The sequence below is a fragment of the Phyllostomus hastatus genome, unplaced genomic scaffold, assembly GCF_019186645.2.
Source record: "Phyllostomus hastatus isolate PE091 unplaced genomic scaffold, TTU_PhHast_1.1 phas_contig_137, whole genome shotgun sequence".
NCBI classification, from domain to species: domain Eukaryota; kingdom Metazoa; phylum Chordata; class Mammalia; order Chiroptera; family Phyllostomidae; genus Phyllostomus; species Phyllostomus hastatus.
Window position 1 is genome coordinate 15450189 of NW_025333583.1, and position 23379 is coordinate 15473567.

At 38.1% G+C, this 23379-nt stretch overlaps 1 protein-coding gene across 32 annotated transcripts in view; it reads right to left on the minus strand.

The window, feature by feature from the left end:
* MAP2 (microtubule associated protein 2) overlaps positions 1-23379 on the minus strand; it is a 256717-nt gene that overhangs the window by 39506 nt on the left and 193832 nt on the right. For 31 of the 32 annotated variants that reach the window (XM_045851902.1, XM_045852078.1, XM_045852043.1 and 28 more), the window contains 2 exons: positions 6490-6603; positions 4418-4495 (listed from right to left, as the gene is read on the minus strand). In XM_045851902.1, coding sequence (XP_045707858.1) covers positions 4418-4495; positions 6490-6603 — 192 coding nt within the window. Of the gene's footprint in view, positions 1-4417; positions 4496-6489; positions 6604-22788; positions 22923-23379 lie in introns of those variants that run through there. The other variant, XM_045851990.1, reaches the window with a different exon arrangement.

The window sequence follows — 23379 nt, forward strand, 5'->3', positions numbered from 1 at the left end:
GACCATGATCGGCTAAGTCCAAACAGTGCACGTGGTTCCAGCAAAGGTGATAGAAGACAACAGATCCTCATTTGCTATAATATGGTGTAGGGTAGGTGCTCTTGGTTCATACGTGATGGAGGTGGGATACACGGTAATTCTAAATAAATGAATTATTTATTTGGAAGTAATTAAAAAATGGAAATTAGTGCAATAGCTTATTAGAGATTTAAAAAACCTCCTCTCATTGGAAGGTCACTTTGTTTTTGTAGTCGCTCACTAAGAACCTAGATAAGAAACAGCTTTAGGGATGCGGTGGGGCTGTGGCTGCAGGGGCTTAGGTCTGGCTTTGAATTCTGGGTGAGCATACAATAGCCACGGTATCCAGGGCAAGGGGCAGAAGTGAATATTATTATCTCTTTCTGTGGGTGGCTGGGAGGATTAAGTGAGAAGCTGTCTGAGGAGGCACCAAGCACAATGCTGGGCCCCATATATGTTAGCACCCTTCAGTGCAGTCAGGCAAATTATCATGTACCTCTGCTCTCTGCTTTCATTTGACACATCGAAGCTAGACTGGAGAGAGTTATGAAAAAGTATCCTCATTTCATGACAGTTAATTTTGCTGTTTAAGGTCAGAATTGAATGCCTCCTTTTATTATAAGTACACATGCTTTTGGAGACACTTGCCACAAACTAGTCCATTTCATTGTAATAATGTGCTATTTTAAAGCACAGGGTAGCCTTAGGAACGTTGGGGTTTTACATAGCTCTTTTTTATAATGCTAAACTTCAAAAACAGTTTCGGTAGATGAACACATTTTCCCTAACTTGCTTTCATACAAACTTTTTCTTTTTTTTAAAGCATTTGAAAATTTATGCTGGGTTAAAGTAAGGCTGGTCATGTAAAACCCAAGCTCAGTATGTCAGCCCCCTTTGGAACAAATGAATAGTCCCTTTTACGAGAGACTGAGTCTCACGGGGTATCTGTGACTCAGTGGTTTTTGTCTTGGCATCATAACTTCTGCCCCACAGCCCGTGGCTGGAGGCAGCTGGCTCCATGTGCACTGTACTGTTCTCTGCCATCTCCAAGTCCTGCCTGTTCTACAAGCTTTTGACTGAGGACTCCTCTGTTTGCCAACTGGGTTTGCTGTCCCAGGATGATATGGAGGGCAAATGGCTTTCAGATTAGCAATTACAATGTTGCCACATCACTGACACAGGAGAGAACCACTCTAACGTTCTGGAGCAAACCTAAGAAGGCAGAAAGAGCCCTGGTTCCGTTTGCTGATGAGTCCATTGTTCTCGCATGAGCTTCCAAGTCCAGATGACAGCTATTATGCTTAGGCCCACAAGAAGAAGACAATTAACTTGAAAACATCCTAACTAGTATAGTATTAGTTTCCTATACCTGGGTTTCCTTCCTAAGTGTGCTACTTGTTTAATTTTTTCATCAAAATCCCTTTAAATATTTCCCAGAATAAGCACTACTTGGGGAATGATTAATACTACATTGATTATCATATACAAATATTCATAGATGATAATAATTAAGCTCTTTATTTTAAATGGACACTTTCCTGCTTCCCCTCTGGAAAAGAGCGGATTTAAAATGTTCGATAATGAATTTTAAAAAAGTAAGTCTATCCTCAAAATCACTGAACTCAATTAACCCAAGAGGTCTTACATTTTGTAAGAAGAGGGTTGGGTTGGGATGGACACAGGTGCTTAGAGGGTGTGTCCAGGAGGGTAAAAGTCTCTAGAAAAAAAATACTCCAGCTGTTCCGTCTCCACCGAGCCTGCCATGCACGACACATTAACTGGATTTCAGCTGGGCCTTTAGAAACCATGTGGTTTGATACATCAAGGAGCTGAATCCTGTCTTGTGACTTGTCACTAATTTATTTCCTAATAAAATGAACTTAAAAAGATGTTTATATGTGCTTTGCAAGTGGCTAAAAATAAAATAGAAAGGATGGTGTGACTGTCTAGACCACAAGTCTTTCACATATTTAAGGTGAGAATATTACTTAGTCTTTTAAATTAATGAAGTAGAGTTTGTAAAATGCATACGTTTTCAATATAACTCAAAAAATGGTTACCCTCTTAAAAACACATAATTAGGACTTCACAGATAATCACTTAATAATTTTTTGAAAAAACTTCAGTGAGAATATAAGTTTGAAAAATGTTAAGAAAAAAATATCTTCGAATTGCTTTCGACAGGAAGTGGTGAGCTGACATTTTCTTGGAATATACTGAAACAGCCTGGAGAAAGCAATCCTGAAATATAAGGGAAGGTTATACTCTCTAGAAAGGGACACCTAAGTTACCCAAATATAAGTGTGATTCTATATTTTATTTATATTTTCATTATATTTCCATATTCCACTACAACACCCCTCCCCGCAAATAAAAGGCAGACTGGGTGAATTCCCAGATGGACTGAGGACCCTCATGCCCTTCCTGTTTCGGCCCCATATAAGAATAAGAAGAGTATTTTACTTGATATCCGGCTGACTTTGGATCAACATCGTACCCCTCTCTTGGTTAAGAGGATTCTCTGACACTGGAAAGGCTGTAAGTAGGGGCTCAGAAACATTTTCCATTACCGGAGGGAAGTACAGCTGACCTGGAAGTCCTCGAAGTATCTTCAGAGTGAAATCCAGGCCCCTGAGCCCAGGCGGCTGGCTGCTGCTTCCTCTCCAATTCTCCACTACTCCGCCCAGGTCCCACTCACCATTAGCCTTGTGACTCCTTCAGTTCCTAGAGAACTACATGCTCTTGCCCACCTGAGTGCCTGTGCATATCCTGGTCTCTCTGCCCCAAATGCCCCTTTCTTCCAGCTTTGCTTGACCAATGCTTCCTCAAGCTTCTAGGCTCGGCTTCTTAGCTGTCCCTTACCATCCAATAAAAAATAGATTTATCTTGTTCTTTTCCTTCCTAGTGCTAATCCAATTCAAAATCACGTGTAAGCTTATTTATTGGATTTCTGTTCTCCGCTAGACTGTGAGCTCCTTACAAACAAGGATCATGTCTATTTTGTCACTAATGAATACCCAGAATGGGAAGAGTACTGGGTACATTGTAGGCTCTCCATTAATATGCCCAATGAATGGATGAACGTGAGGAAAAAAGAATCGTTCGAATCTATGAATTAAATGATCAAATGACATTTTCAGGGAATTAACTAATAATCAGTGGCTTGTATGACACTGATTAAATGTACTGATCATAGTCCCCAAATTTTCTTGTATTTACCAAAGTAACCTGGTTTGTTTAACATTATTTCAGGCAGTAAATCTGAAAAAAGGCTTCAGTTTAAGAAAGAAATACCTTGCTAAAATACTTTTGGATTATAAATCTGTGACAAAAGTAAATTATGTTTATTAATCATTTATAGTAATTAAGGAAAGTTCATATTTAGGAAATTAAATAATAATTTAAATGGATTTAATTACAAATTACAAAATTTAGGAGAATCTGTATTTAGGAAATCAAACAATATTTTAAATAAGCCTAATTACAAATTATAAAAAGACAGTGAGTCTTTTGCGATGTTTCAGTTTTTAACACCATAAAAAGATCTCTAGAAGAGACAAAAATAAATGAAGAAATAAACGAATAAAACTGAACAGTGTTAAAATTCTGATTTTAGTGCATGAAAACTGTATTAAAACAAGTGAGAGGCATCTCTCCTTTGCCTCCTCCAGTAACTCAAACAATATACAAACGCTAACTGATCTAAGGACCAATGACAGTTTGCTTTTACATAGTGCCATTCATCTCTGGTTCTGAATGAATATTTTTCAAAGACATCCCTCTGTTTGTATCAAGGGGCATTCAAAAGCTGACATGGCTTTTCATGTGGAGTAACCGCATAAATAGACTCATGGACAATAACAGGTCTCAGCAGGAAAGGCGCCATGATCTCAGCTTCCAGCTCAATGCTCTCTATATCAGATTCATTCATTAACTTCTTCATTTATTCATTAATATGTATTGAGAGTTTGCAGCAGCTCAGGTCCTGGGGAAGGCCTTAGCAATGCAATACTCAACAAAAGAGACAATTCTTGACAACACTTCCATAAGTGTTGATTTCATCAATTTATTTTTGTTTAGTCTCTTATAAGATAAAATTGTACCTTCTTTGTCAAAATATTCTACATTAAGTAGACTGGTTGTATGTAGTTATTCTAGCAATCTAAACAAAAAGTTATCTTATCCTTTATCAAGCACATATCTCTGTTTTTGTTTACCATATTCCTCTACTTCTGATTTATATAGATAATTGATGATAAAGTCTTGGTTTCTTTTTGACTATCTGAAACAGACAGCTCCCAAGCTGGGTCGCTTATGAACTCATACTGAAGTCCAGTGCTTATGGACCGAGGGATTGATATTTATCAAGACAAACCTGAAATGGTCCAACAGGCCTTACCTTCCTCCCCGGCAACGGTCTTTTCTGAGGCTGGTGATGGGGGTGGAGAAGGAGGCAGATTAGCTGTCTCTTCAGCTGCTAAAGATCAAACAATGAAACAATGAGATATGATAATCAATCTTATTAGGCAAATAGATATGTAGGAAGTTCTGCCATCTGTAAAAAGGCAGAAATTCAGGAAATTTCTATGAAATTCTATGAAATTCAGGAGAAGGTTCAATAGTAAGCTGCACTTGACTTATTTTTAGCTCCATTGCCTGAGTCATATATTTTTGAAAACCTAAAAAGAAAGAAGAGTATTTAATATTTTAAAATAATCCTTTTATCTTCTCCATAAAAATGAATTAGAGATGCTTGATAAAATTCTATCAGTAATCCCATAATTTGTGTCCTCTTGTTCAATTAATAAAATATTTCATGCTGGCCCTAATCTACTATACTGAAACACACACAGGCAGGCATTTTGGTTTAGATTTGGCTACATGGACTGAAAAAATATTAGAATTCTTTATTGTTCAATTTCTTATCTGGAAACAAATGTTACCTTGATCATTCAACAGTTATTTTAGGTAACGCATTTTTTAAATAACATTTTGTCCACTGAGTCTAATATCGAAACCCACCATCTGTACATACTTGCAGAAAAGAAAAATGAAGCTATCATCGCCAGAGCAACCTTCAGACAGAAACCAAGTACCAGTGGGAGCTGAGTAATTTTCTGACCTTGCCTTTATACATGAAGGAGGACCAAAGAGACAGGTTCTAAAAGATGTAATTCATTCCCAGTTAACTCTAAGTTTCCTATTCAAGATACTTCATGACCACTCATATGAAGGTAAGGATTTCAAAAGGAAATAGAAGTCAAGGCCAGTGGTAAAATCTATTTTAAAAATTATGAAAATTTTTATTTCAAAATAAAGGAGTTAGTAGAGGCAGCTTTGGGATGACAGGCGACTCTTCAGTTCCTTGACCTTTATGTGGCATACTTTAAGGTTTCAAATTAAAAAGGAAAAAGTGGGCATTTCTTTTACTTCAAACAATAGAAGTGAGGCACAGACAAAAGGTCAATGTTTTAGATAATTTTTCCTTCTCTGTTTTGAGAGAAATATAATTGATAATCAAGAATACTTTACGAAAAATAATGAGAGTATTTTAAATGATTATTCTGGGAAAGGAGAATTTTTTATTGCTTAATTTCTAATATACAACTGAGGGCTTACTGATTGGCAAATCAAATCTTAAGGATTCATTAGACTATAAGAGAAAAAAATGTATGTACTATTTTTAGGCTTTAAAAAATTTCTAAGGATTATACCTATGTACTTGTGAAATAAACCTGTGTGTTGAACCTAAGAGAGTTTCTTTTCCTGTGTCTCAGCATGTATGTATATTACCTACCTACCTACCTACCTACCTACTTGTTGATAGACAGTAGGGGCAGCAGGCCCTGAGCTGAGAGTGTTTTCCTTGGTAAGCAACATTACATTACCTGTTTGTCTGGCCCTGGAAGGCATTTTACTTGTGACCAAGGGAGAGAAATGTCATCTCAGTGCCCTTAAATGAACCAAGTAAAGACCAGTATCTTACATGGAATGCAAAGTCACTGATGATTCTAATAGATCTCTGGCTACAGGTTTTATGTAGCTGGTTCTGGGAGACCCAAACAAGACTGTAGTATCAACAACCATTAACCACAACTCACAAAGGGAAACAATTATCTCTGATTAAACTATTAGTGTATTTTCCTTATGAGTGGGGGGGCCATGGCATCAAAATGCATTGGCTTTATTTTTATAATAACATTCTTGTCTGGTCTGGAAAAGAAAATTAAGGGTAATTTAGGAGCAAAGTCTAACTATAAGCTTATCACCCTAAAGATGACCCAAAGACCACAATGACCCTGTTGAGAGAGGTGAAAACTATCCCAGTGCATCCCAACAGGGGTTTCTGATGAATGTTACACGTGAGGATGGAGCATGGGACACGCCCGGCCCATCTTTGAACAGAGGACTTGATCCTGCGGTCGGGGTGTGGCAGACACAGCTGCTGATCTGAGGTGGTTTCTCATTTACCTAAAGGCAGAGCTGCAGGCTGGTCTTTATGCTGAGCTTCTTTCTCTTGTTCGCCTTTCAGGACCGCTACAGCCTCAGCCGTGACTACTTGAACTATCCTTGCAGACACCTCCTCTGTAACAAATAGCAATAACAGAAAAGAAAATGATGAGAATGCAAAACAGGTGGCAAAGAGGAAGAATAAATGATACAGCCAATTAGAATTTCATTTCCTCTTGTCTTCTTCCCCAAAGAGTACTGAATTGCAGATCAAACACAAATACATATATTGTAACCATAAAGAGAAAAAAGAAAAAAAGAGAAAAATAAAAGGAACTGGCATTCTAAGCCAAACAAACACAGAATGAAAGGAAAATAAGTAATAGGCATGGCAGTTTATTTTTAAAAAGCTGTTTAGAGAAACAGAAAAAATTCAATTTTTTTTGTACCTAGTGAAGCAAATTCAAAGACAAGAGAGAATTCATTTTGGATTTAATGTATCTTTTGTAGTTTTGTTACTCCAGGAATACTCCAGGAAAGTGTCATTAAAATAAGTTTCTATGCTGATTGGCAGAAACACCATGATTTAAAACCAAAAAAAGATGTCTCAAAATATGAATTTGTGATTAAAGAGTGTTGTTCAGGATCAGCATAAACAAGAGCAATTCAGAAAAATCTGAGAAGATAAAGTTTGAATGAAATACATGGAGATGATAGATGAGACGGTCGAGAGCTGCTCCTTTTCTAGATAGTAGATGCTTAAAGGTCTTTCAGGTCCTGGGATACGCACTCGCCTAGTGAGCACAGCAGTTCCATTAAGGAAGGGGGGCTTCGTCCTTAAGGCGATCAGTCTGTGAGACTCCCGATGACTAGTTTTTGGACTAACGTAGCATCTCCTGGAGCATATCGATGCTAATTTTATATAACCTAGCCAGAAAAACACTCAAGATATGATGTTCCATGTATCAACAAAAGATGAAATAAGCATTTTGAGATTAAGAATATATTCTAGGTTAGACATAAATTCCACAGGATTTAACTTCCCATTATTTTCATATAAAAATGTCTACCATACTGGGAAATAAGCCCACTCACACCCTGAATAGAAACAAGTTGAATTTGACAAGGGGGTGGGGGGGCGGAGGATGGGGTGAGGTTTGTTCTCATAATTTTAGTCAAAATTTTAGAATAAGTATTTCATTGAAATTTTACTTGGCTCATGATTGAAATTTGCCCACTCACAGGCAGACTGGGGGAGATCTGCCTGCTTTTCCCTGGTTCATTAAGATTTAGCGTTCTCTGGAATGTCTTCTTAACCCCACCGGAGAGTACAGAGCTCAAAAACTAGGCTTTTTGGGTGAACAATCACTTAGAATCTATCTAAGTTTAAAAGTATGAATCAAGGAAAATACCTGTTCATCTACCTAAAGGACACAACTGCTATCCCTGACTACATTTTGAATCTCTTTCTCTATCCCCCTTACCTTCCAACCTACCTATCTACCTATATATCTTGTGGGCCATGTTAAACACGGAAATAGATCATTTACCTCACTTGCATAATTTTCATTAAAATTCGGATATTCGAAAATCAATACAGTGATTTTTATGACTTCTAGCACCTCAGCATTTTATGGAAAATTATATAATGAAGAGGTAGAGAAAGCATGGAGAAATTGGGACCCGTACAGAATCTATGTCTTTTGGACCATTTCTGCCTTCCCTCTTGGCACTCATGCACGATTTAGCATCCCTATGGCACTCGGCGCACCTTGCACGGGATTGTGCTGGAGTACATGCCTCATGCGCCCTGCTACATAACGCTTCCCAAGCTAAGGAGTGTCTCCTTGTCCTTGCTGCAATTCTTGAAGCTCCTCTCATTGATCTTCACCTTGCCTGGATGCTTAACACAATTTTTTTTGAGAGAATGAAAATTAACATGAGAGGTTTTGTTCATGATCTTTACACAAATTTGAAAATCATTCCCACTTGTTACTATATTTGTTAACTCAAATCCCCCCAAATAACCATTTAATGGATTCTTATTTTAAATTTTTGATGCATTTGAGAAATATATTCCTTAAATGGGGGTTCCAGATTTTTGTGCATTTGTGATGAATTTTCCAGGATCTCAGAGTTCTTAACATGAACTATATCTTTTAAATAGGGAACATAATCCAACCAAAATAATACAAGTATCTACTGACTTATGTGAACAAATTTTAACTGAGCAATGCTACATTATCTCAGGCATTTTGTTTGGGGTTATATTTAAAATACTTCTAACACCTTGGAGAATTAATTAGAAGACAACAGAGGTGAAATTAATACAATAAAAAGGGATTCACCCAGGGTGTAGGCCAAAGGACCTTGTGGTGTGCTGTGTGAACAGACTTGCAAACATTCTGGAGACAAGTAAAGGGAAAATTGACTCATTAATTTTCTCTCGTCAGTATGGACATGTCCAACCTAAATAAAATGCAATGTCAACCAGCACATTTCTTTTTTTTCTGAGAGGTTAAATTTATTTTCAGAAAAATAATATCATTTATTATAGATGGGAAGCAGTAGAACATTTGAATTTTGTTAGCTTTGTTGTTTCAGAAAAAATGAATTTCTGGGTTTGGGTTTCACAGTTGAATTAGAGCTTATGAATAAGCTAATTTTGTATCTGTATATATTTCGACACAAGTTGTAAGGAAATAATTTAACCCAATCTTGGGAAAATTAATCATGCTTTTCTTTAAAAGAATTTAATAGATTTTTAAGAATGCTATTGTAGAGTAGTCCAACATGCTATGTGGGAGTCAAGTTAATGACACCATTTTCAGTTTTGGGGGGAAGAATAATATTGTTGAAACTTTTTGAATAGGAAATACCACATTGTCTTAGATTAATTTTACAGTGAATCTAGAAAAACAGGAGCCTGTATTTATTCTGGGGGTTCAACTGGTCCAGTCAATTTAAAACTGTCCTCTGGGCAAGTACTATCACCAGCCTAGAGATGGCAGCTTCCCTGAAGCGAGATGGGCTTTTCCCAAGGAGCCCTGATCAGCAAGGTCGCTCCTGGGACAGGAGCAAATTCACTTTGGGTTTGGGTCAAGTTCAGGAATAACTAATAGTAAAGATGCCAAACACAGGGTATAAGGAAGACAGTAACAAAATCAGATGTATCACAATGAAAACTTAAGTTATAGTGTATGCGATTATATACATAATTTCTTCATTAATTGTACAACTATTTATGAATGTCTCCATCTGTCCAACTGTCCATCTGACAGTTAAATTTTTCTAGCTACCTGGGAGAGTGCTGTCTTTTACCGTGTACATTAGGTGAAGACAAGGAACTTTAATTTTAGAGAAATGTGGGTACAAACTCAGCATTGCTACTACTTTCTAGTTATGTCATCCTAAGAAATGTACTCAAGCCCATGGAATTTCAATCCCTCACCCATAAGGTAGAAATTATGATACCTGTCCCACAGGTTGCTGGAGGGCACTCAACTACATGATTATGTAACAGTCCGGGCAACCCAGGGAACTCAAATAAAAAGAAGACCTCTAGGTAACTCTTTACTGAGGTGTCTCTATTTCCCCCGTCATACATTTTTCTGGGTCTTCTACCTTAGTGTTTCGACTTCAAAGAAAGAGTAACTGTGATAAACACTAAGGGTCCAGCCCAACTAGGCTGCTATTACTATGAACATAAGATAATACAGTTAAGCTATAACCATTATCTATGTTGATGCCAGGGACAGCGCTTTTTTTCCCTAGATAAAGCTAGAGATAAGCAAGTACTGTCTTTGTTATTTATTTTCTGGGCCACAATCTGCTCTAGTTTTCTGCCAGTGAGTCCCAATTCAGGACTGTTTTCTCGCCAGGGCTCCACAAGGCATGAAAACCCCTCTCTACTCCTGGCGACAATTAGCAACGTGAGAACTTTTTAAGTTTTTCATTGCTTACTATTTCTGCCTCATCTTTCCCTTTCCTATTTTCTACTCTATTTTTAAATTTTTTTCTTCCAATCATTATATGTGTAGAATTATGAACAGGACCTAATTGTTCAGAAGAGTGAAGATGGATCTAGATTACACACAAATTAGAAAGTTAGGTTATAGGCAATTGAAAGGTAACACTGAACTTCACAGCCGAAAACATGACACTTTTCACTGTAAACTAGAAATCTGGAAGGCTCAGTCACCTTTCTTTGGAACATCTAAGATTTCTGGAAGTGGGCATTTTTAGTGTATGTTTCAAGTTGTCTTAAAGAGTGTGTGTGATATGTGCTTTATTCTCTATTTTGTTAATGCCAGGATTTCAATGTAATTAACTACCAGTTTTCACATTACGGTGAGAACCTTATAACTAGTATTGGAATATTAACTTATCCATAGTGTCATTACGGTTATGAGAGAGCAATATAAAAACATCTCAGGACATAGCTGTTCAATCATGGCGCCCAGTGAAATGAACAGTAACTCGGAAATAATCTGGTAAGCGATCTGTCTAAAAATTGGTTGAAAGGAAAACAATAAAAGCAACTTCCTTAAAACAGATTCATCTTATAACATCAGAAAATAAAGGATTTAAAGATACAAGCCAGGGAACAGATGATAATAGATCATCACTCTAGAAAATAGGATAGGTAAAAAATAAACATCTGAGAGTAAAAAGTAAAGTCTGTCTTAGAAACTTATTCTGGGCAACAGAGATAGGGTCAGTATTTAAAACCAGCATCAACACAGTCCCCAGCAGATACAATGAATTCTGGTAAGAAATAATAGTTTTTCTTTGTATGGGGGAAGGAAATGTATTGGTAGAAATATGAACAGGAGGTGAATAGGTGTAAGAAACACACTGAAACATCTCTCATCTACAGAAACCTACTTGATAACACACAACAAATATGCTAATGTTCTTACATTTCACCTCAGTAATGAATAAACATCATACTCTGATACCAGGTTATTAAACAACTTGTTACATTAGATACTTTAATTTCCTGTCAACATTATTTAATCTATACCATAATACATTTTTGAGAGGAGTAAACTGACAAAATAATGGATAAAAGCAACTTACTGTCCCATTTGGGTGTCACTTTGATTTATATCAGTGTAGCACCGATAGTTTATACAATAGTAGGTTCTGGAGTCAGAAAACCTGGAATCAAATTCTGCTTTTATCTTTTACTAGCCACACACAAGTGACAATCTCCCTAACCTTCATATTACATCTGTTAAGGAGAAGAAAAGTGGCATTCATATTTTAATGTGTTGTGACAATTAAAATAATATAATCAAATGTGTATTTCAATTATATGACATTGTCTTAATCACTTTTGCTGCCTTGTTAACATCTAAGTCTACAATCACTGATTGACAACATGTCGACAAAGTCTTTGTCATACACTGAGATGATTCCATCATTTTTCCCACTGATCACTTTTTTGTCCAAATGCTGGGTCACTGCCCAACAGGCAGCACATCAGGCTTGTGCCTCTTGTTATCTAAACAAGGACGACATAGTGAATGTTACTCTCTGGCTGTACCATACGCATCAGCATTTGTAACTGTCCCAGCGCTCCTGTTTCTCTACAGTGCTGATTCGGGCCACACCAGTGCTGTGCTCTTCTGGTTGCAGTACCATTACATCCAAAAGTTTAAGACAGTCTCAGGCCTGCTTTTTGGCCCATGCTTTCAGTTTAGTTATTTTGTTCTATTAATCTATCAACATTGCTTGGTTGAGTCATAACAAAAGCAATGGAGTTGAAACTTTCTCAGTGGCCCCGAAAACGTGAGCTTGCCTCTGAGCCATACGTGACAACGCTGGTATGCAAAGGATCGGTTCTGAAAGTGCGCCCTCGGGAGCTTCATCAGGACCAGCTGTGATTACACTGAGCATGCAAAGACTCACCACTCACACTGTGAACAAAGAAACCCACGCAAGTTGGCATAAACCTGAGAACATATTTTTTGTTGATTTCTTTCAGGTTGTTAAGAGAGAAGTAAGAGACACTGACAATAAACTCAGCTGTGTAGAATATAAAAGCCAGTGAATGTTTCTGCTTTTAAGAATAACAGGCATAACAGTGCTGTGTTCAAAGAAATGACAAGCCTACCTTACAGTGAGGAATGACGGAAAACAAAACAATTTTAGACAGAATGCTCCTGTCACAAAAAACATTTTTCTCAGTAGGGTTCAGGATGGTTGCCTAGGAAACGGATGCTAATTGCTGCTGCTGATGGAAACGCGTCAACAAGGAAAGCACTGTGCAGCTCGACGCAGTCTGCTACACAACCCTGGATAAATTCATAAAAACAGGGAAAAAAAGAAAAAGTTCCATGCCTAATTTGGAGGGTAAATGGTTTCTCTGAAACTATTTCCTGTAATCAACTGGTGAAGAAGGAATTTAAAAGAGCAGATTGTTGGGGATTTTCATTTTTGTGTGTGTCTGTTTCCCTGGCACTTTTGCATTAATGACAAGAGGCCAGGGTTGACGAACCCCGCCCTGTCCAACTCCAGTTGACCTCAAAGGGTCGACCAGGCCGACACTGCAGCTGTCGATCTTTGCCTACCAACTTTTCTTCCAAAGATTGTTTTTCTCAAGACTTTCTGATTAAAACAAGGACAATTCTGGTTTATGGGGGAAAATACAGTTGAGGAAATTCAGGGATCAATGCATTTAAGATGAAAGAATCACGACCGCACAAAGTTCAGTTCTGGCGGGCACTTAAATTTAGCCGATGTGGTACTGAACCCACTGTAGACAGTGGAACTCTACTTAGTCCTTACGGGGGATACAAAGCTGGGCAAGACTTGCTGATCCTACATTTAAAGTGTGCCTGAAATGGGGCAGTCTCATGGAAGGGCATGTTCTATTTTTGTTTTTTAGGATTTTTCTTTTTTTTTAATGATACTTTTTTTTGGTAAAGATTTTATTTATTTATTTTTAGAGGGGGAAGGGGGGGGAGAAAGAGAGAGAGAAACATCAATGTGCAGTTGCTGGGGGTCATGTCCTGCAACCCAGGCATGTACCCTGACTGGGAATCGAACCTGCGACACTTTGGTTTGCAGCCCGCGCTCAATCCACTGAGCTACGCCAGCCGGGGTGGATTTTTCTATTAATGGTTGCAGATTTTGGCTGAACCATCCCCAGTCACTCATTTGGTCTTCTGAAATGCAACTGCGACCTGGTGGAGCTAAGATCAGTAAGCAGTACCAAGAGTATGGTTTCAGGAGAATCTTCCCTCACTCTTTTTCTCCCCACCTCAATCTCTGTGCTCAAAGGCAGGATTTGTTAAGACTGACAACTCAACTCTTACTCAAATGAAAATTTTAGCGCCTGAACAGAATCTGCCTGGCATTTAAATTTAGTCAAGGGGGGAGATGTAAAAAATTAAGATGGATATGAGTGCGAGAGTACTACAAGTTAAGGATGCTATATAATGGAGTCAAAAGTAATTAGAAAAGCAAAGTGCAAATCAGAAGGAGTACCTACTAGAAGAATTTGTTTCTAATTTTAAGGGGCCAGCTGGGAAACAGGAAAAAAAAAACACATTTAAGCCAAAGATATATAAGTAAGTGAATATAGTTGAGCTTTATATTTTCATATTCTAGTTAAAGGTTTTGCTGATGGTGGTTTTTTCCTAATACAGTATTGTGTGCATATATTATTGTTTGTAGCCTGTATATTAAACATTTTTACTAATTAAGTCACATCGTAATATTTTATTGATCTTAATTTGATAAATTTCTTAGGGAATTTGCTGCCTAAAATTTTCAAAGTGCTTTAATATCAGTAAATTGAATACAATCATTAAGGTGCAGAGGGAATTGATAGTGGTTTTAGAGCTCTGAAATGCTCATTTTTGCATCTTGTCAAAACCGTTACCATTGTACTACTCCTTGTAAACTTGTGAGAGATTGGATTGTCTTCTGCATCGAGTTTTGAACACATCACATCATCAGAGGGCTGCTGAGGACAGAACTGACTCAATGGCACATGCACGTTTCAATTTATATCTCTTCCCTGTGTGCTGGCCCTTACTGCTACCAAGCCTGTCTTGAGAAATACAGACTGTGGGTGCCATCTATATCATACTTAAAACCATATCCAGAAAGAATAGAACTGTAACTCATTATTTTAACAGCTCTGGTTGTCCGTTTGCAAGAGCCCAACAGAAAGAGAAAGGTGAATCAGTTCTGATGGAGCTGCAGAGCTGAGAAAAATGTAAGAACAGAATGCTATCTAACAGGTAGGCAGGTTGACACTGAACAAGGCAACTGGACTTGGCAATGGGGAGGCGGGTGGGACCGCAGGCATATGAGGTAGCTTGAGACAACTGCTGACAACCTGAAGAAAATGAAGAAATGAGTTTCTAGAAGCGAACGGAAAGTTGCCCAAGGTCAGTTCTATTTACATCATATTTTGCTTAGGGAAGTTCTTGGATAGGCAAATATTATTATAACCATAAGCTATAGTGTATCTACAAACACAGAGCATCATTGGCATGAAGGACACAACCCTATGAAAGAGCTATATGGAACTTCACGAGACGGTAAATCAGACTCCAAAAATTTTTGTTTTATTTTCTTAGTAAAATACGGCTATGAAAATCTAATGTACTATACAATATATGAAAAGAAAGAAAATGTCTAAATCAGGACTTGTACTTCTTTTTAAACAAAATTACCATTTTGATATTTCATATATGGTAGCCCTGATCGTGAAGAGGTTGATCAATTCCTGGGACGAAAAATAGAAAATAGCCTGGCTTTTCTGATTCATTTGCATTCCCTTTACCAGTTTATCAATCACACCTTCCCAACTTTCATGGAAATGCTTCACCTCAGAAATGTTTATTTGAGCTTGCACTTTGGGTCTGTTTCCCAAGAGAAGTTTTGCTGTAAATGTAAGAACTCTCATGAAACCAGGAAACTTTATGGCTTCTGCTCAGTTTTTCTTAGATAATTCTGAGATGCAACATAAAACACAGAGGCAGAAAGGGCATGGTCCCACAGTTCACAAGAAGGTGATCAAGAGCTATAGGATGTGAGGTATGGTTTCAATGCAGTCATTATATTGGTTGAAGTATCTTGCTTAAAATTTCACAGAACAGAATAAAAGAAACACCTCAACATTTTTATCAAATAGGTTATCCAAAATGTTTTCTAAAAAGTATATTTGTTAATTTCCATTTTTCTACAGACTTGGTGAAGAAACATTGACTTTGAAACTTTGACAGACTTTGAATTCTTATGGTTTTTTTCCACATCCAGTTGCATCAGAGAACATAATGGAAGCTGAATCTTACCATTATTCAGGGAGTGGGAGACTCGAGCATTCCTAGTTAGAATTGAAGAAATGCTCAATATTTGTAAAGTTTACTTAAAAAAATTAAACATAATTTGGGAGGATTTTAGTCCTTCACATTAAAAAAATTAAATTTAACCTTATCTGGTGATTTTAGTCCTAAGATGCTAAATTATCAGCTAAAGTAGCTTCAATTCATCCTTTAACAATGGAATCCCCCCAGAAAGGAAGCCCGTGTCACTCAAGTGGCCAAGTTCATGAGCAATATTTTCAATGTCATGTTCAGATCTTACCCGCAAGTGCAACATGACCCACAAAGCACTTCCAGCACTGTATTTCTCTTAGGCCAGACAACAGATATTTGTGTGAAGACAGGGATCATTGTTATCCTGACTAAATGAACATTCTCTTCTAAAATGTGACTTTTGCCCTGGCTGGCTGTGTTGCTCAGTGGATTGAGTGCCAGCCTGTGAATCAAAGGGTTGCCGGTTCAATTCCCAATCAGGGCACATGCCTGGGTTGCAGGCCAGGTCCCCCACAGGAAGCGCACAAGAGGCAACCACACATTGATGTTTCTCTTCCTCTCTTTCTCCCTTCCCCTCTCTAAAAATAAAGAAATAAAATCTTAAAAAATAAATAAATAAAATGTGACTTTTGAAAGTGGCATCTGTACTTGCTTCAAACTCAACTCTGCTTCCATTCTTAAGGCAATCAAGACATCTGAACTGGGTGAGACCTGACCTTGAGTGAATATCTCACATGCTTTGTGAGGTAGGCCAAGTTAGTAAAAAAAAAAAAAAAATTTGAAAAAAGGCAGTTTTCCTTATGTCAGCATTATGTTCTGGTATAGCTTTGAGGAGAGTGGGCTTATTCCAATCTTTCCAAAGCTTAGTCACAAATCTCTATTTGTTAAAATGATGAGGAAAAAAAACCCCAGCTAATTTTTAAAGAAAAATGTTTTTAGGCTTTAAGATAAAGACAGTAATATATAAAATGCAGCAGGTAGAAAAATTATCCAATGAATTGGTTCATTTTTTAAATTGCATATAGAAGTAATAGTAGTTATTTTTATTGCTGTTGTTGTTATTATTTTCCTTCTTGGAAAACAAGGACGTCCTTTTTCCCCAAAAAATATATACTTAATGACTACAATTAGAAAATTTACACAGAAGCACCTAAATTACAGATTACAAGAAACTTTTATCATTTTTGAAATAATGAAACTAGAGAAGTATATGTAATGGAAATCAAACTCTTTTTCCTAAAGTTAATGAATAAATAGTCCTGTTATTCAATAGAAAAATGCTGTTTATGGGTCAAGATGGAGGTATAGGTAAACATAACTTGCCTCCTCACACAACTACAGAAAAAATTACAACCAAATCTCAAAACAAAACAAAACAAAAAAACACCCAGAAAATTGAGTTGTACAGAAGTCTGAGAACCAAGGATTTAAAGAAGCCACATCCATCCAGAGGGGTAGGAGGGGTGGAGCCGTGGAGATGGGTGGAGAAGTGGCATGGTGTGGAGAGGTGCGGCGGAATGGATGGTTCCACATTCACACATGGTGGATAAAAATTGGGAGGGGTTCTTTGGGAGCAACTGATCCCAGCCTCAGGCTACACCCCACAGCTCAGGGTTCCAGTGCTGGGAAGACAAACCCCCATTACCTATGGCTGTAAAAACAGTGGGGGTTGGGGCGGTGGAAGAAGCTGCAGGATTTTCCCCACTTAAAGGGCCTGCACAAACTCAGAACATATGCAAAACCACCCACTCTGGGATTCACCACTAGGGCAGCAGCTGGAAGGGCACCAGTCACATATGGGAAGTGGGTGAAATGACTGGAAATGGGGCAAGTGCTGGGCACACCTCCAGAAGCCAGGCAGCAGCAGTATCCCCTTTCTAAGCCCTCCCCACAGACAGAGCCACAGGGATGTGATGTGGGTTGCCCAGCCATAGCAATTATCTAAGGCTCCACCCCACACAATTTACAGCCGCCTTTTCTACATAGGCCATACTACTAAGACAGGGAGTAAACGCAGCTCTACCTAATACACAGAAACAAACACAGGGAGGCTGCTAAATTGAGAAGACAAAGAAATATGGCCCAAATGAAAGAACAGAACAAAACCCCAGAAAAAGGACTAAATGAAATAGAGATAGCCAACCAATTCGACGCAGAGTTCAAAACAATGGTGATCAGGATGCTCAAAGAATTCATTGAGTATAGCAAAAAAATAAGGGAAGAAATGAAGGTTACACTAAGTGAAATAAAAATCTAGAGGGAATCAACAGGGGAGGACAGAATGAAACTGAGAATCAAATCAACAATTTGGAACACAAGAAAGGAAAAACCATTTAATCAGAACAGCAGGAAGAAAAAAGAATTAAAAAAATGAGGATAGGTTTAGGAACCTCAGAGACATCTTTAAAACGTACCAATATATGAATCATAGGGCCACGAGAAAGAGAAGAGGAAGAGCAAGAAATTGAAAACTTTCAAATAAGAAAAAATAATGACAGAGAACTTCCTTAATTTGGCAAAGGAAATAGACATACAAGTCCAGGAAGCCAGGGTCCCAGAGAAGTTGGATCCAAGGAAGAGCACACCAAAACACATCATAATTAAATTACTTAAGATTAAAGATAAGGACAGACTCTTAAAAGCGGCAAGAGAAAAGGAGACAGTTACCTACAACGGAGTTTCCATAAGACTATCAGCTGATTTCTCAAAAGAAACTTTGCAGGAGAGAAGGGACTGACAAGAAGTATTCAAAGTGATGAAAAGCAAGGACCTACAACCTAGATTACTATCCAGCAAGGCTATCATTTAGAATACAAAGGCAGGTAAGTGCTTCCTAGGTAAGATCAAGTTAAAGGAGTTCATCATCACCAAGTCATTATGACATGAAATGTTATAGGGAATTATTTAAGAAAAGGAAGATCAAAACCATGAACATTAAAAAAGCAACAAATTCACAACTATCAACTGAATCTAAAAGCTAACAAACAAAGCAAACAACCAGAACAGGATAAGAATAACAGATATGGAAATAATTTGGAGGGTTATCAGCTGAGAGAGGGAAGAGAGAGAATGGGAGATAAGGTGCAGAGATTAAGAAGCATAATTGGTAGGAACAAGATAGACAGGGGGAGGTTAAGAATAGTATAGGAAATGGAAAAGCCGAAGAACTTACATGCACGACCCGTGAACACAAACTAAGGGGGGCATTGCTAGAGGGAAGCGGGGTACCAGGCAGAGGGGGGCAAAGGGGAAAAATTGGGACAACTGTAATAGCATAATCAATAAAATATACTTAAGGAAAAAAAGAAAAATACTGAGCCCTGGCTGGTGTAGCTCAATGGATTGAGCATAGGCTGTGAACCCAAGTATCACTGGTTTGATTACCAGTCAGGGCACATGCCTGGGCTGCAGGCCAGGTCAGGTCCCCCAGTAGGGGGCGTGTGAGAGGTAATCACACATCAATGCTTCTCTCCCTGTCTTTCTCCTTCCCTTCCTCTTCCTCTAAAAATAAATAAATAAAATCTTTAAAACTAGCCCGAGTTCTAGGAAGATACGGAATACCATTTAAAAAGAAAAAGAAAAATACTATTTACTATCTGAGAACTTATTATTTTCAAATCGTTTTATGGGCTTAAAGAAAAAGTAGAGAAAAAAGGATATTGGTGATATTTCATTCAGGTTGAACTTCAAAAACAGGATATTTACAATCTCCCCAAGACAATATAGGCACATCCCTTTAAAGAAGAAAAAATCATTAAGTCTATGACTTAGAACATCCATTTACTTTAAGATTTAAGTTGTCCACTTGTCAGAAATAAAATTTCTGGACTCCTGACCTACAGCAGTAAGGTGTTCCTTACCTTATAGCCAAAGGGGCCACAAGAACATGCATTTTAGAGTGCTGTTCCCAGGATATTTCAGTGGGATTTTTCTACTGAGACACACTGTTATGTTGGGCTCAATTTTGCAGGAATGAACATGAAAAATTGTTCCATTTTCCTGTGTTTCTTAGCTGTTAGGTTATAGGTGTCTCTTAGGTTGTTTACCCTGACTTTCCATATTCTTCCCAATTCAGTGGTTTTTATTTCTGATTGGATATCTTACTTCTACCTTAAAATAAAGATACATTTTCATTACTCCAAACCTTCAATCCCATTTTCAGACCACATCAAGTCTTCTACTAAAAGCTTTCATGACATTCTTTTCACTATGATATCTCAGAGTTCCTGCATTTAATTCCTTTCTGGCCGAGTCCTCAGTTCTACGGTCTTCACTTGGAATCTAGCCTCCTCTCCTAGTTCTTCAATGTGCCTCTTTATCTTCAGTATTCCCTTCTAACAACTTTCCCCACAAGTGTATTACTCACACTGTGATATATTTTTGTAGCCCCATTTTGTTTCTGTCATTTCCATTCTCAAAATAGAATGTGGATACTAACCCTCTCTTCTTTATATCAATTCAAAAACTATTTACTGGCACCTACTACAGAAAACAAGCACTGTCTTATACACCAAAAGGAACGTGGAGATGAAGAAAGCAAAGCTACTGCCTCAAAACACAGCCGAGGGATGGGGATTAAAACAAGTACTGAGTAACCTCAGGAAAATGCTCGATATGATCAATGTCATTAACAAGACATAAACATGGGACCTGGGGTGCTCGAAAAAGGAAGAGGTCCAGTTGAGAGGATAAAACCAACATCAGCTCTGGACCTCTGGTGGTGGACTCCTGATAATCCCTCCTGTAGTATGTACCCTTTCAAATGTTTCACAGTGCTCCAGATGAATGAAACCACGAGAGACTGATTGGGCAAATGTATCTTGCTTTGCAAAAGAGAAGGCTGGGAGTTCAGTCAGAGGACTGGCCATGCTAGAGTCTCTTAGGCAGGAATCCAAGGTTCTCCCACCCCAGAAAGTCTTCACCCTGTGCTTCTAAATAGATAATTTGAAGCGAAAATATTGAGTCTAATTTTCAGGCTGCTGAAGCTGAATCATCTCTATTAAAGATGATTTGTCTCTGAATCTTGATTCCTCCCCTATTACTCATTTTGCCTAATGTCTTCCTAAGTTTTGCGTAAGGCTGAAATCAACGGTGAAAGCTGACATCTCACTCTCATTTATGCATCCTTACAGCCACCTAGCATTTGCATATTTGTTCAAAGTTACAAGAAGAGCCTAGGAGATAGGTGTTCCTCTTTCTTTGCTTTTTAGCTTGGCTGGGTTGGCACTGCATTTCTAAGTGTTGTGTGAAACGAGCCACAGAGGGACTTGGCAGCCAGCGCCTGGTTCAGAGTCCTTTCCCCCTCAGGACCATGATGCCAAGTCAGGTCGGGCTGAAACCACCAAATCTGCAATGCAGCACCAGTTTTCTGTTCATCTGCCCTGATACGAATTTCCAGACTCCCCTGACAGTCAAAGCACATGCTTTATGTAATGTGCCAAGGAGCAGTGAAGTGTGAGGAATGAGAGAGAAAGGCTTGGTATAATGAAGCAGAAAGAGTCGGTTCGTCTCAGGAGCGTGGGGAAGGAAGAGGGAGTGATGGCTGCTAGGTGCTCCCCGGGCTGCTCACCTCTCAGCGGCAGTAAAATCAAACCCACGGCCACCCTTCCAGGTGGTGTCTGGTCCGCTATTTTTCCTGGGTATACAAAAGCAATACAATCTGTCTATCTATGTATCTATCTTTCAGACTTCAAAAAAATGCATTTTGATTGATGAATAATATATTCTCAATATATTAGAATATATATATAGCAATTGATATGTTCCAAAATAGTATTGAAGTTTTTCTCTTTTTTTTTCTTTTATGGGAAGAGAATTCTTAGAAATGTAACAAGAGACAGATAAAGACTGTACATAATCCTAACCAAAACAAAGGTTTAGACAGTCCAAAAATAAACCCCAAAAGACTTGTTTCCATGACTACTTTTACCTGCTCACAGCAAATGAAGATTTTATATAATGTTCAGAATTATTCTCCAAATGGAGATTTTAAAAACCTCAAAATTGGAGGCTATTAAAAGAATATTATGATGACAAAACATGACAACAAATTAGAGAGGAGAAGATTTGATAAGGTCTTAGAAAACTCAAGATCAGGAGGAAGGATCAAACACAAAATAAAACAATGATAATTACATTATATTTACAGTTAAAAACACACCAGAAAGAATAACTTTACAAGCAGGTCTGAATTGTTCTTAGCTAAAATCTGGTGCATTGGTTAAGGTTCAAATCAAAATAATAATTTTTCAAAGTGTCAGTGAACCAAAAAAAATGATAAAACACTTTTTTCTTTACAGCCCCTGCGATGCAGTCCTGACATTTAGCACAAAACAAGACAGTAAAGAATGGAAAATTATTTTCACAAGTGCCTGGGAGGAATTTTCTGGAAGAAGACACATGGGAGTAAATGTGTATGCAAATTAATCTTAGTTTTAAAATATCCTGTTCTATTGTGTTAGGTAGAGCCTCTTCACAACTTGGAAGATTTTGTAGGCAGTTCAAATTCCAAAAGAAGAGAATCGTGTTTAATTTGTTGAGTCATAGGTTTAATTAAAAGAGGTCTAGAGAAACCAAATTTTCTTATATTTTGATTTAGAATTACTGGCTTAAGACAATCACATCCGACTTGAAGGCATCGGCTGAAGAGCAAGCAATGATAGATAGGCAGTAGATTATTATAGGAAGAACGGCCCTCCAACTGCACATTTAAACAAACAACTTTATGTGGCACTTCTCCTCTAATTTCTAACACATGATAAGCTCTAGCTAGCATTGCTATATACAAGCTCACCCCTTAACAAGAGTAAAAGATGCAGTTCTTTATTGCAATGACCATGTAAGCTAGCCTTCGATTAGGTTCAGATGCTTCTATCTACCACCAAGACAAACCACATATTATGATTGAAGCTAATACCCATAATCTGCTTCAAATGCTATAGAGACCACATAAGACAAAGCAAACGTGACAAATACAAACCTCGTGGAATTGCCTTTTCTATCAATTCTCGTCTGTCTCACTTTTTCTAGCCCCAGATGCCTAACCTTTCGAAGGAAAACACTGAAAAGGTCCCCATTTTCTGTCCTCATCCAGCGGCGCTGCCAGGCCCAGACGCTTCGAAGTGAGGCCGTGTGCTTTTCCGCAGACCCACCCTTGAATGCTAAATACCTCTGCTCGCACCCTCCTCTCTCTGCGGAGCTCAGGGAAATGGCAGCAGAGCAATGAGTGGTTGGCATGGCAACAAGGAAAAGAAAATCTGCAACCTCTTGTATTGTTAGGCTAGCTTGTTTATTTGCCTCTGGGGGGTGGTGAGGGATGGCTTTAGCTGGTTTGGAGGAGAAATGGCTCTGTATAGTCTTCTCTGTGTACATTAATATAATGTTATATGCAATATGCCATATTTAAATTGGGATGACGGCTCTTAGTAGTACATCTCAAATCTAGAAATGTTGGCAGAGGAAAAAGGGAGGAGAAAAGGCAGTTTCTCATATTCTGAGATTAAAAAGGGAAACAGAGGAAGCTTAGAGTGATGACAAACTTTTCCTCCACCCTGTATTTTCAAGTTAAATT